At 51.0% G+C, this 14,366-nt stretch overlaps 1 protein-coding gene across 14 annotated transcripts in view; it reads left to right on the plus strand.

Annotated features, from left to right (window-relative positions):
• The window catches only part of HEXD (hexosaminidase D), a 25,537-nt gene that overhangs the window by 1,171 nt on the left and 10,000 nt on the right, over nt 1–14,366 (plus strand). For 7 of the 14 annotated variants that reach the window (XM_021928467.2, XM_031657190.1, XM_031657191.1 and 4 more), the window contains exons 2-4: nt 431–565; nt 5,232–5,341; nt 9,385–9,472. In XM_021928467.2, coding sequence (XP_021784159.1) covers nt 482–565; nt 5,232–5,341; nt 9,385–9,472 — 282 coding nt within the window. In that variant the 5' untranslated portion in view covers nt 431–481. Of the gene's footprint in view, nt 1–430; nt 566–5,229; nt 5,358–8,279; nt 8,414–8,940; nt 8,961–9,384; nt 9,473–12,317; nt 12,359–14,366 lie in introns of those variants that run through there. The other 7 variants (XM_031657194.1, XM_031657200.1, XM_031657195.1 and 4 more) reach the window with 6 other exon arrangements.

The following is a 14,366-nucleotide window of genomic DNA, read 5'->3' on the forward strand; positions in this document are numbered from 1 at the left end:
AGATCATAACCATCTTATAAACAAACTGGGTGGCTTGGCCGGGCACGGTGGCTCACGCCTGTAATCCCAGCACTTTGGGAGGCTGAGGCAGGTGGATCATGAGGTCACCAGTTTGAGACCAGCCTGGCCAACATGGTGAAACCCCGTCTCTACTAAAAATACAAAAATTAGCCAGGCATGGTGGTGGGCGCCTGTAACCCCAGCTACTCCACAGGCTGAGTGCTGTTTTGTTTTAGCAGCAAATCACACATAGCAGAGGTCTCTATATCTTAACATGGAGGAAGACTTCTGGTTCATTTTCATGTTAGCAAAATGAGTTTCCTCCGAGTTAATCAAAACTGGCTAGGATCAGAACTGAAACAAAGTATAAGGGGAAAGGCAAAGGGAGAAGCTTCTGCCCCTGTTGATAACTCTTGATTTTCTCCACTAGGAAGAAGTCCCCGAGGAGACTTCCCCATAGGAGTTCACAGAAAATATTGAAATGTCAGTTTCCACACCATTTAAGATGAGATTAGTTCATTTAGACCTTAAAGGAGCTCCACCAAAGGTCTCATATCTCTCAGAGGTAAGGACTCCCTTTCACCTCTAGAGCATCACTTTTTGCCTTGTCTTCATTCTTTAAAGTTTTGAGCAGTTTTCTGTGGAAATCGGTGCCTAGAACACAACCGCAAGGTTCTTGGTGGAGGAAGATGGTGGCAGCAGCGTTGATTTTGAATTTCCCCCATAGCCACTCACAAAAACGGAATAACCAGGATGAAAAAAAAAAAAAAAAAAAAAGGACAAAAGAAACTCACAGCTTCTTTCTTGTGGGTGGAAATGTGTCTTTCCAAAAAGATATGTTCAAGTCTTAACCCCTGGGACCTGTGAATGAGACTTTATTTGGAAGTAGGATCTTTGCAGATGTAATCAAAATAAGATGAAGTTGTACTAGAATATGGTGAACCCTAATCCAGTGATTGGCATCCTTACGAGGAGAGGGAAATTTAGAAGCTGAGACACACACGGAGGGAAGGCAGTGTGAAGACCCAGGAGGACACCCCACGGTGCCGGCAGCCAAGAAGGTCATGATGCTCCATGAACCCCGAGATGCCAAGGATAGTTGGCAATCACCAGAAGCTATTGAGAAGCAAGGAAGGGTCCTCCTCTGCAGCCTTCAGGGAGAGCCGGGTCTGCTGACACCTCGATTTTGGACTTAGGGTCTTCAGAACTGTGAGAGAATAAATTTCTGTTGTCAGAAACCACCCAGTTGGTTTTTTTGTTTTGAGACGGAATCTCGCTCTGTTGCCCAGGCTGGAGTACAATGGTGCAGTCTCGGCTCACTGCAACCTCCACCTCCCAGGTTCAAGCAATTCTGCCTCAGCCTCTGGAGTAGCTGGGGTTACAGGCGCCCGCCACCATGCCTGGCTAATTTTTGTATTTTTAGTAGAGACGAGGTTTCACCATGTTGGCCAGGCTGGTCTCAAACTGCTGACCTCACGATCCACCTGCCTCAGCTTCCCAAAGTACTGGGGTTATAGGTGTGAGCCACCGTGCCCGGCCAAGCCACCCAGTTTATGGTCATTTATTACAGCAGCCCTAGAAAACAAAGACACTCTTCAACAAAACTAGGTATCAGGGTGTCCCCACGGATCCCAAACTACAAGTGGGTGGGGCCAAAGCACAGACAGAATAACACCTGTATGGGGTTAGCGGCCAAGCAGGAGGTAACAGAGGAAAGAGGGAAACTCCAACGGTGCTAAGACCAGAGGACCCAGAAAATAGCCTCAAAAGTAAATAAAGGTCTCCCACAGGGAGAAGCGGGGCAGAGTTTTAATGGCTCCCGTCTGAGACTGAGTGCAAAGAGACTTAAAGGAGGGTGCAGGGGAGGCCGAGGCTGCAAGACTCTCAGAAATACCTAACGAAACTTGCAGGAGGGTGTAGGGGAGGCCCGAGGCTGCAAAGCTCTCAGAAATACGTAATGAAACTTCCTTCCAGAGGAACAGTGCCCCCCACTAAGGACAAAACGGGGAAAGAATCCACATTGAACTGGGCAGGAACAGCGAAGGGAAAACGGAATGCTCAGGTCCTGGGGAAAGGCGTCCAGAAGAGGCGGAAGTAAAAAAAAATGCTGCAGAAGTAGCTACACAGAGCCTGCAGTTTCTAATACCGCATGGCAGCAGTAGAGGAGGGGGCCTTGAGGCTGGCCTGTCAGCATTGCAAACACAAGAGCCTGTTCTTAAAAATGAGCAACAGGCTGGCCATGGTGGCCCATGTCTGTAATCCAGGCATTTTGGGAGGCCAAGATGGACAGATCACCTGAGGTCAGGAGCTTGTGACCAGCCTGGGAAACATGGAGAAACCCCGTCTCTACTAAGAATACAAAAATTAGTGAGGCATGGTGACATGTCTATAGTCCCAGCTACTTGGGAGTCTGAAGCAGTAGAATTGCTTGAACTCAGGAGGCAGAGGTTGCAGTGAGCTGAGATTGTGCCACTGCACTCCAACTGAGGTGACAGAGCAAGACACCATCTCAAAAAAAGAAGGAAAAAAAAAAAAAAAAGCAGGAAAGAGTGTTAACATCATACAAAGATAGGTAAGAAAAAGGAAGGCCGGGCATGGTGGTTCACACCTGTAATCCCAGCACTTTGGGAGGCCAAGGAGAGTGGATCGATCACAAGGTCAGGAGATCAAGACCATCCTGGCTAACACAGTGAAACCCTGTCTCTACTAGAAATACAAAAAATTAGCCCGATGTGGTGGTAGGCGCCTGTAGTCCCAGCTACTTGGGAGGCTGAGGCAGGAGAATCATTTGAACCTGGGAGGTGGAGGTTGCAGTGAGCCGAGATTGTGCCACTGTGCTCCAGCCTGGGTGACAAGAGTGAGACTCCGTCTCGACAAAAAAAGAAAAAAGATGATCTGAACAGCATTGCAGCAGTGAAGGTGCTCCAGACACACACGCCCACCCAGCAGGAAACACTGTTCCATAATATTTCATAATGAGATAAAAGATGCTCAGAAGATGACAGAAGCTGTGAAAGAACAGCATAAATCAGAACTAGAAAAGCCCAGGCCAGGCTCAGTGGCTCACGCCTGTCATCCCAGCACTTTGGGAGGCCAAGGCAAGTGGATCACTTGAGGTCAGGAATTCGAGACCAGCCTGGCTAACATGTGAAGCCCCGTCTCTACTAAAAATACAAAAATTAGCCAGACGTGGTGGCAGGCGCCTGTAATCCCACCTACTCGGGAGGCTGAGGCATGAGAATCGCCTGAATCTGGGTGGTAGAGGCTGCAGTGAGCTGAGATTGCACCACTGCACTCCAGCCTAGGCGATAGAGCAAGACTCAGTCTAAAAAGAAAGAGAGACAAGCCCAGAAATGTGGTAACTAGACAAAAGAAGGGTGTAAAAAATTGCCTGTGGAGCTCAGAAATGAATTCCGAAGAAAAAACATTTTTTTAATAAAGACTAAACTATAAGAAATGTAAAAGTGAGTAGACACCATGGAAAGTGCAGTATTTGGAAACAGATGACAGAAAAGAGAAAAGCAAACACCGAGAGATGAAAAGGCAGTCTGACTATTGAATATGGCAAAGAAGACTGCACTTACACACAGCTAATGAAAAGCCGTTCTGACTTGGGCTGGGTGCGGTGGCTCATGCCTGTAATCCCAGCACTTTGGGAGGCTGAGGCAGGTGGATCACGAGGTCAGGAGTTCAAGACCAGCCTGGACAACATGGTGAAACCCCATCTCTACTAAAAATACAAAAATTAGCCAGGCATGGTGGCAGGTGCCTGTAATCCCAGCTACTCGGGAGACCGAGGCAGGAGAATCACTTGAACCCGGGAGGCGGAGGTTGCAGTGAGCCAAGATCGCGCCATCGCACTCCATCCTAGGGGACAAGAGCAAAACTCCGTCTCAAAAAAAAGAAAAGGCGTTCTGACAATTGAATATGGCAAAGAAGATCCAACTTACACACAGCCAGAGTCCCTGTTTCCGTTATCTGTTGCTGCGTGACAGATCTCCCAAACTTAAGGTCCCCATTCATCACTCCTTGTGTTTCTGTGGGTTGGCTGCATGGTTCTGCTTTTCTGACCAAGGCTCCTCAGGTGGTCACAGCCCCGTAACATCTAGAAACATCTGATGGCCTGTGTGGCCTTCTGTGTCCAGCAGTTCATCGTGACTGCCAGCTGGGACTCCTTGGTTCTCCTGCACGTGTGTCATCCAGGAGGCCTAGCGTGCACCTGTAGTCCCAGCTCCTTGGAAGGCTGAGGCTGGAGGATCACTTGAGCCCAGGAGTTGGAGGCTGCAGCGAGCCATGATCATGCCAGCACACTCCAGCCTGGGTGACAGAGTGAGACCCCGTCTGTTAAAAAAAAAAGGCTGGGCATAGTAGCTCACACCTGTAATCCCAGCATTTTGGAAGGCTGAGGCGGGGCAGATCACCTGAGGTCAGGAGTTCGAGACCAGCCTGGCCAACATGGTGAAACCCTGTCTCTACTAAAAATACAAACATTAGCTGGGCGTCGGGGCAGGCACCTGTAGTCCCAGCTACTCGGGAGGCTGAGGCAGGAGAATCACTTGAACCCGAGAGGCGGAGGTCACAATGAGCCGAGATCGCGCCATTGCACTCCAGCCTGGGTGACAGAGTAAGACTCCATCTCAAAAAAAAAAAAAAAAAAAGAGAAGGAAGTGGGGAGAAGAACGAGGGGGAAGGGACAGCCTTCCCTTTTTCTGAGTATAGCCCAGAAACAAATGAGTTCTGCACCTCTCTCTCACCTCCCCCAGGTGCTGACCCCAACCCTTCAGAGCCCTGCTCCCCCTGTCCCAGCTCCTCCTGCCCCGTCCCCCATGCCTTGCCATTCTCCTTCAGCCTGGCTGTCCTGTCCCCTATGCCTTGCCAGTGCCTCTCAGCCTGGCTGCCCTGCTGGGCCCCTGTACGTGAAGAGCTGCTTCTCAGTGGCTCCCTGCTGGTCGGGGCCATCCCTCCCAAGCTGAGCCACCAGCACTAACCTGTTGAGTAGCAGCCCTGTTTCATAGCATGTCTCCCCTGCTGTGCAAAATAGTCACTGGAACAGGGAGTTTCATTTGGCATAACATAAAGTACACATTCCGGATTTAAGGTTCCCGGGAAAAATAGGAATAGCAACTCCCATAGTCTCCACAGGCTGAAAGGGAAAGGTCTCCCTGCTGTGGACGTGCCACGTCGTGCTCCAGCGGCCACTTCTTCCTAACCTCTCCCTGTTTACTCCCCAGATTTTTCCTCTGTTCCGTGCGCTAGGTGCAAACGGCCTCCTCATTGAGTATGAAGACATGTTTCCCTACGAGGGCCCTCTGAGGCTGCTGAGGGCCAAGTACGCCTACAGGTAACACCGCCTACAGGTACCACCGCCCATGGCAGGGACGGGCGCGGCGGGAAAGTGGGGAAGGGGGGGTTCCGCAGGGCGGGAGGAGCAGCAACCTGGAGGTGCAGGTGGAACAGTCAGGAAATGAACAGTGGTGGGTACATTCCTTTTTTGTCTTTTTTAATTCATCTCTTTAATTGTAAAAAATAATCATAAAATGAAAACAAAGTTTCATTTCAAACAGTCACTGGAGAGAATTTTGAAACATTTAAAGGGAAAGTAAGCATCAGCAGCGCCCCCTACAGGGAAAAGCTGTATTTCCTGTCTCTGTCCTGCAGGCGTTTCCTCTGTTGACGGGAAGGCCTGGAGAAGGCTGGGCTAGAGAGGGCTAGAGAAGGCTAGAGAAGGCCTCCGCATGGGGAGAGGCTGCTCTTCAGGCCACAGTTGAGCCTTGAGTTAGAGAAGTGAAGAATTAAAGGGGAGAAAATCAAAATCAATAAAATCAGGTGTGGTGGAGATGGGAGGCCCCTGCTCAGCGTTAAAATCACAGGTCTCTGTGACAATCAGTGACAGCCCCAAAGAGAAATGTGCAACGGACACTAACTGGCCAATCCCAAAGGAAGAAACAAAAAAAGCCAATAAGCGTATAAGAAAATGTTAAGGCCAGGCGCGGTGGCTCATGCCTGTAATCCCAGCACTTTGGGAGGCCAAGGTGGTCAGATCACTTGAGCTCAGGAGTTCGAGACCAGCCTGGCCCACATGGTGAAACCCCCTCTCTACATAAAATACAAAAATTAGGCTGGGCGCGGTGGCTCATGCCTGTAATCCCAGCACTTTGGGAGGCTGAGGTGGGTGGATCACTTGAGCTCAGGAGTTTGAGACCAGCCTGGGCAACACGGTGAAGCCCCATCTCTACATAAAATACAGACATGAGCCACGGATAATGGCATGGGCCTGTAGTCCAAGCTACTCGGGAGGCTGAGATAGGAGGATGACTTGAGCCTGGTGTTAGGTTTTTTAAAGGGAAGGCGAGGGTTAAAGAAAGAGAGGGCGGTTCTACAGCAACACAGGTATGTTGCAGAAACCTACAGAGGTGGGGGACCAGCTTGATGCCAGAGCGCACTGCCGCTGACAGGCTGGGCACTTACAGCCTGGACGGGAGGGGCTGGGCAGTAGGGCTTGCTGCCGGGAAGATGTTGAGAGACGTTCCCATGGTGAGGCAGTTGGGTCCTTGTTCCCGGCAGAATCTGATCAGGATGTTCCTTCAGTTGGGCCGTGGCCCAACAAGGTGTGGTCAGGATGATCCTTCACCCCAGCAAGGTGTGGTCGGGATGTTCCCGGGCCGTGTGGTCAGGTGGTCGGGATGTTCCCGGGCCGTGTGGTCAGGTGGTCGGGATGTTCCCGGGCCGTGTGGTCAGGATGTTCCCGGCCGTGTGGTCAGGATGTTCCCAGCCGTGTGGTCAGGTGGTCAGGATGTTCCCGGGCCGTGTGGTCAGGTGGTCAGGATGTTCCCGGACCGTGTGGTCAGGTGGTCAGGATGTTCCCGGGCCGTGTGGTCAGGATGTTCCCGGGCCGTGTGGTCAGGTGGTCAGGATGTTCCTGGGCCGTGTGGTCAGGTGGTCGGGATGTTCCCGGCCATGTGGTCAGGTGGTCGGGATGTTCCTGGGCCGTGTGGTCAGGATGTTGGGCAGGATCTTGGGCAGGCCGAAGCCCTGTGGAATGTTTCACTTCAGCCTGGGTCTGGAAAATGGCAGGGGGCTTACAAAATGGTGCAGTTTGGATTAACACCTGGGAGCCAGAGGCTGCAGTGAGCTGATACTGCACCACTGCACTCCAGTCTGGGCAATGGAGCCAGAGTTTGTCTCAAATAAAAAGAAAAAAAAAAAAACGGAAAGAAAGAAAGAAAATGTTAAACCCTCATAGTACTCAAATCAAAGAAACTAAATCAACAATGTAACACCATCCTGGCTACCAAACTGGTAAGGCTTTTAAAAAAATTGTGGCCGGGCGCGGTGGCTCAAGCCTGTAATCCCAGCACTTTGGGAGGCCGAGATGGGCGGATCACGAGGTCAGGAGATCGAGACCATCCTGGCTAACACGGTGAAACCCCGTCTCTACTAAGAAATACAAAAAATAGCCGGGCGAGGTGGCAGCGCCTGTAGTCCCAGCTACTCGGGAGGCTGAGGCCGGAGAATGGCGTGAAGCCGGGAGGCGGAGCTTGCAGTGAGCTGAGATCCGGCCACTGCACTCCAGCCTGGGCGACAGCGCGAGACTCCGTCTCAAAAAAAATAAAAAATAAAAAAAAAATAAAAATAAAATTGTAAGACTCGGGCCGGGCGTGGTGGCTCATGCCTGTAATCCCAGCACTTTGGGAGGCTGAGGCAGGTGGATCGAGACCAGCCTGACCAACATGGCAAAATCCTGTCTCTACCAAAAAGATACAAAAATTAGCCAGGCGTGGCCAGGTGCAGTGGCTCACGCCTGTAATCCCAGCACTTTGGGAGGCCAAGGCAGGCGGATCATGCGGTGAGGAGATCGAGATCATCCTGGTCAACATAGGTGAAATCCCGTCTCTACTAAAAATGTAAAAAATTAGCTGGGCATGGTGGCAGGCGCCTGTAGTCCCATCTACTCGGGAGGCTGAGGCAGGAGAATGCCCGGAACCCGGGAGGCGGAGCTTGCAGTGAGCCGAGATCACGGCACTGTGCTCCTGCCTGGGCGACAGAGCTAGACTCCATCTCAAAAAAAAAAAAAAAATAGCTGGGTGTGGTGGTGCACACCTGTAATCCCAGCTACTCAGGAGGCTGAGGCAGGAGAATCGCAGGAACTCAGGAGGCAGAGGTTGCAGTGAGCCAAGATCACGCCACTGCATTCCAGCTTGGGTGACAGAGCAAGACTCCATCTCAAAAAACTAATAACAAATAAGATAAATAAATAATTGTAAGACTCTGTGTTGAAGGGAATGAGAAATAGGAAAACTACCTGCTGGTGAACGTAACGTGACGTCTGTTCCGGGAGGACTTGGCTCCATGTGTCAGAACAACCCACACGCCGTGCAGCGGTTAGACCGGAAGAGAGGAACAGTGAGCCAGGGTGTGGGCCTGCGATGAGACGGTCAGGCGTTTGCGTTTTCCTCATACTCTTCTAGTTCTCTTCCTACAGTGAAGACGTGTTGTCTTTTGATGTGAAAAAGTAAAGTCCAGGGTTCCTTTGAAGCTTGAAGCAGGAATATTTAAAGACTTTACATAACTCATAAATCTATAGAATGGCTTAGCCTAAAATGGTTCAAACACATACAAAAACTAGAAATAGCTTTTTTTTTTAGATAAATTCATAAATGACAGCTCATTTGTGAAAACAAAGAGGTTGACCCGGGCGGTCAGCCCTTCCCAGGATGTGACCCTCCTGCAGAGGACGTGTGCATCAGGGATTATTTCAGATTGAGGGCCCTGTCAGGCAGCTGCTGACCTGGCTGTGGGTGGACTGCGGCTCCTTCTGTAGCTTATTTTTTTTTTTAGACAGAGTCTTGCTCTGTCTCCCGGGCTGGAGTGCAGTGGTGTGATCTCGGCTCACCGCAAATTCTGCCTTCTGGGTTCAAGTGATTCTCCTGCCTCGGCCTCCCAAGTAGCTGGGATTACAGGTGCGTGCCATCAGGCCCAGCTAATTTTTGTATTTTTAGTAGATACGGGGTTTCCCCATGTTGGCCAGGCTGGTCTTGAACTCCTGACCTCAAGTGATCTGCCCACCTCGGCCTCCCAAAGTGCTGGGATTACCGGCGTGAGCCACCGCACCCGGCCTTGAGTAGTTTCTTGTAAAATGTGATGACTTCATTCTCTTGTCGCGGGTTGAAAAGCGAACTGTTACTTGAGGACATGCTAGAACATCATCTTCCCAAATTTTAGAGCAGGTGCCTTTCCAGAAACCAGGATATCTGTCAACCTTTGTGGAGTGAGGGCCTCACCGTTTCTGGAGAGCCCCCTAGGGCCTGACGAGGAAGGGCTGGGGGCATGTGGACATCACGTGCTCCCCACGTGACCCTCTCTGCATGAATTTTGTCTCTTTAGCCCCTCTGAAATCAAAGAAATCCTGCATCTGGCTGGACTCAATGAACTGGAGGTGATTCCCTTGGTGCAGACATTTGGACACATGGAGGTGAGTGGCAGGAATGGAAGTTACCTGTTACCTAGTGCCAGGCGTGGAGTCCAGGGGCTGCAGGCTGGGCCAGGCTTGTGCCCAGGGGTAGGTGCAGCAGGTCTGTGGTTGCAGGCAGCGCAGCTCAGCACAACTCAGAGAGGACTTTGGTCTAGGAAGTCCCTGGGGCAGGCTATCTGCCTGAGGAATGGAAGGAAAGAGCCAGAAAGGGGGTCCTGGAGGCTGGGAGGTGGTTTCCTTTTTAACTTGTATTCATCAGAATATTATGTGAGGTAAAACACAGTATTAAGGAAAGAAAAGGGGTTTTTCAGGCCAGGTGTGGTGGCTTACACCAGTAATCCAGCACTTTGGGAGGCCGAGGCTGGCGGGTCACCTGAGGTCAGGAGTTTGAGACCAGCCTGGCCAACATGGCGAAACCCCGTCTCTACTAAAAATACAAAAATTAGCCAGGTGTGGTGGTGGGCACCTGTAGTCCCAGCTACTTGGGAGGCTAAGGCGGGAGAATCGCTTGAACGCGGGAGGTAGAGGTTGCAGTGAGCCAAGACCACGCCACTGCACTCCAGCCTGGGTGACAAGAGCAAGACTCTATCTCAAAATATATATACACACACACACACACACACACACACTCTTATATATATACACACACACATATATATACACATACACATACGTACACACATATATACATACATATATACACATATTCTTTTATATATATATATATTTTTATATATATATACACACACACATATTCTTTTTCACATCTGTATCAAACAGACAGGAAGTGATGCAACATTAACCACCACAGTTTGATTTAACGGCTCTTAGGTTCCATTTATTTCTCTAACAGATACACCATTCTGGTTTCTATTTCCACACACCGCGGGAAGGAAGGTTGTTTTCACTTACACATGCCGGTGTTCTGGGCATGCCACCGAAGTTCCTTCCCACAGCTTGGTCCTCTGGCCTTTCTAGTTGATTCTCCCCACCACACTCTGCCCTAGGGCCTGGCGAGCGCTCTTAGCCTCCTGCCACCTCTACAGAATGTCTCTCCCAAGGCCACCAGGGTCCTCCAGGTCACTAAGTCCAGGGATGGTTTTCCGGCTGGACCCCTCGGTAGCTTCTGGCATCCCCAGCTGCTCTCCTGAGCCCCACACTTTCCGGCTTCCCCCGCCTCTGACTGTGCCTCCTCGGTGTCTATTTGCATTTGCCTTTCTGTAGCTGGCGGTCCCCAAGGCTCCTCTCGGCCCCTGTCCCCACCTCCCACTCTCTCTAGATGGTGCCATCTCTGCTCCTGCTTTCTCTTCGTCTTCCTCTTCTTCTGTCTGCACCTCAGCAACTCCAGACCTCCTGGGTTACAGACCCTCATCCCCAGCTTCCTGCTGGTCACTTCCACTGAGGGGCCTCCTCCAGCCTCTGGTGTGCACACGGTCAGCACCACCACCCGCCCGCGCCCTGACCCTTGTTGGTCCTGCTGCTGCTGCTCCTCCTCCTCCTCTGTCATGCAAGCACCACCCCTGTCTAAACCACCACCAACTCGCCATGAAACTCTCCTAACGGGTCTCCCAGGGCCACTCTGCCCCTCCGTGCTGCTCTCCCCACCGCAGCAAGTCACAGCACAGCTCTGACCACTCACACCTGCCATCTCCTTAAAAGACACTGTTGTCAGGGCAGAACTGATTGCCACAAAGCAGGTGGCTTAAGACAACAGAAATGTTCTCTCAGTTCTGGAGACCAGACATCCAAAATCAGCGTGTCGAAGGGTTGGTTTCTTACTGAGGAAGACCCTCCATGTGTACATTTGCTATTAGTATACCCTTGTGTGCTAGTTTTTGAGACAGGGTCTCACTCTGTTTCCCAGGCTGGAGAGCAGTGGTGCAATCTTGGCTCACTACAACCTCCGCCTCCCGAGTTCAAGTGATTCTCCTGCCTCAGCCTACTGAGTGCCTGAGATTACAGGCGCCCCACCACACCCGGCTAACTTTTTGTCTTTTTATTAGAGATGGGGTTTCAAGATGTTGGCCAGGCTGGTCTCGAACTCCTGGCCTCAGGTGATCCGCCTGCCTCGGCCTCTCAAAGTACTGGGATTACAGGCATGAGCCACAGTGCCCAGCCTAGTATACCTCCTTGGTATGCTAGAAATAACTGCTTGGGTGTATTACCCATTTTTTTTCAACTTGAGTTTTTAAGGTTCTTTATATGTTCTAGATGCAAGTCCTCTGATGGAATTTGCAGGTATTTTCTCCCAGTGTGGAGCTTACATGCTTTTGGTGGCATTTCTGAAAACTTGTTGCGATCACCAGATCACAGAGATTTTTCTTGTATTTTCTTCTAAAGTTTAACTTGTGTGCATTTTTTTTTTTTTTTTTTTTTTTTTTTTTTTGAGACGGAGTCTCGCTCTGCCACCCAGGCTGGAGTGCAGTGGCCGGATCTCAGCTCACTGCAAGCTCCGCCTCCCGGGTTCACGCCATTCTCCTGCCTCAGCCTCCCGAGTAGCTGGGACTACAGGCGCCCGCCACCTTGCCCGGCTAGTTTTTTGTATTTTTTAGTAGAGACAGGGTTTCACCGTGTCAGCCAGGATGGTCTCGATCTCCTGACCTCGTGATCCGCCCGTCTCGGCCTCCCAAAGTGCTGGGATTACAGGCTTGAGCCACCGCGCCCGGCCTAACTTGTGTGCATTTTTCATTTAGATCTATGATCCATGTTGAGTGTGGTATTTTTATTCTTTTTCCAGAACCCTTGAACGTTCAAGTTGTCTTGAGTCACAGTCTCACTCTGTCACCCAGGCTGGAGTGTGTGGCACAATCACAGCTCACTGCAGCCCTGAACTTCTGGGCTCAAGCAATCCTCCCACCTCAGCCTCCTGAGCAGCAAGGACTACAGGTGTGCACCACCACACCCGGCCAGTTTTTTTATTCTGTGGAGATACCAGGTCCCACCGTGTTGCCCAGACTGGTCTCGAACCCCTGGCCTCAAACAGGTCCCCCACTTCAGCCTCTCAGAGTGCCAGGGTTACATGTGTGAGCCGTTGCACCTGGTCCCATTTTGAGTTAATTTTTTTGTTTATTTTTCTTTTTGTGAAGAGTGGGGTCTCACTATGTTGCTGGGCTGGTCTCAAACTTCTGGGCTCAAGTGATCTTCCCGCCTCTGCCTCCCTAAGTGCAATTTTTTAATTTTTTTATTTTTCTTGAGACAGAGTTTCGCTCTGTCGCCCAGGTGGAGTGCAACAGCATGATCTCGGCTCACTACAACCTCCACATTCCGAACTCAAGCAATTCTCCTGCCTCACTTCCCAAGTAGCTGGGATTACAGTGCCTGCCACCACGTCCGGCTAATCTTTGTCGTCTTCGTAGAGATGGGGTTTTGCCATGTTGGCCAGGCTGGTCTCGAACTCCTGACCTCAAGTGATCTGCCCGCCTCGGCCTCCCAAAGTGCTGGGATTACAGGTGTGAGCCACCGCGCCCGGCCTCCTTTCATTCTTAGAATATATTCATAGTAGTTTTCTTGAAATATTTGATAAATTCTATATGTGGGCCCACTGAGAGTCAGAGTCTGTGAACTGGATTCTACTTCCCAGTTTATTTGCACATCTCAGAATTTTTGGTTGAGAACTGAACATTTCAGTGAATACATTATAGCGAAGCTGAATGTTTGCTCCTTTCCCCAGTGGCTGGTGATGGTCGTTTTGTTGTTTTCTAGCAAGTGGTCTGCATTTAACCTGCAGCACCTGCCCCCGGCCGTGTGTGCTCGCTGATGTCTGTGCTGAGATTTTTGGTTCTTATTTTTACGTTTTATCCTGGCTTCCTAGGTCACCCCTCTGTCTTCATAGCTGGTTGTCAGCCAAGGGTCTGGGCAGAGGTTGTGCTCCCACACCTTGAGCCCACAGGCCTCCTCCCCTTGCCACAGGGCTGTGTGTGGGCGGTGGGGGGTGCACCCCCAGGTTCGCGCAGTTCCCACCTGGCCCTCACAGGTCCCTGCACGTGTGTGTGGCCCCCGTCAGCCAGGCCTGAGGACAGTGTGCAGCACCCTCTGGCTTTGTGTTTCCAGGGTCACCCATTAAATCTCCAGCCAGTCTTGGCTCTCCCCAGCAGGGACTGACCCTCTGGTAGGCGGAAGACACGGTCTTTTCTCCAGTTGCTACTTCTTTTTTTTTTTGAGACGGAGTCTCACTCTGTTGCCCAGGCTGGAGTGCAGTGGCCGGATCTCAGCTCACTGCAAGCTCCGCCTCCCGGGTTCACGCCATTCTCCTGCCTCAGCCTCCCGAGTAGCTGGGACTACAGGCGCCCGCCACCGCGCCCGGCTAGTTTTTTTGCATTTTTTAGTAGAGACGGGGTTTCACCGTGTCAGCCAGGATGGTCTCGATCTCCTGACCTCATGATCCGCCCGTCTCGGCCTCCCAAAGTGCTGGGATTACAGGCTTGAGCCACCACGCCTGGCCTCCAGTTGCTACTTCTACTAACTGTGCCCCCAAAAGGAGTGGGTTTTTACCCAACCTCAAGTTAAGTCTGCCCCTCTGGCAGCAAAGCTGTGGTTTCCACACTGAGGGGGAAGGGGGCAGTGAGCAACCATAGGCCGAGGCCACAGAGTCTCTGTTCTTACGCAAAGTTATACAAAGAAACGTATATTTCCTACATAAACGTTTTTCTCTTTTTTCTTTTCAGAGACAGGGTCTCACTCTGTCACCCAGGCTGGAGTGCAGTGGCGTGATCATGGCTTACTACAGCCTCAACTTCCTAGGCTCCAGTGATCTTCCCGCCTCAGCCGCCCAAGTAGCTCAAACCACAGGCAGGTGCCACCACACCCAGCCACTTTTTTTTTTCTTAAACTGATTTTGTTTTTAAAAAATTTATGGCCGGGCACAGTGGCTCACGCCTGTAATCCCAACACTTTG

This window comes from Papio anubis, chromosome 17 (genome assembly GCF_008728515.1).
Source record: "Papio anubis isolate 15944 chromosome 17, Panubis1.0, whole genome shotgun sequence".
Lineage (NCBI taxonomy): Eukaryota > Metazoa > Chordata > Mammalia > Primates > Cercopithecidae > Papio > Papio anubis.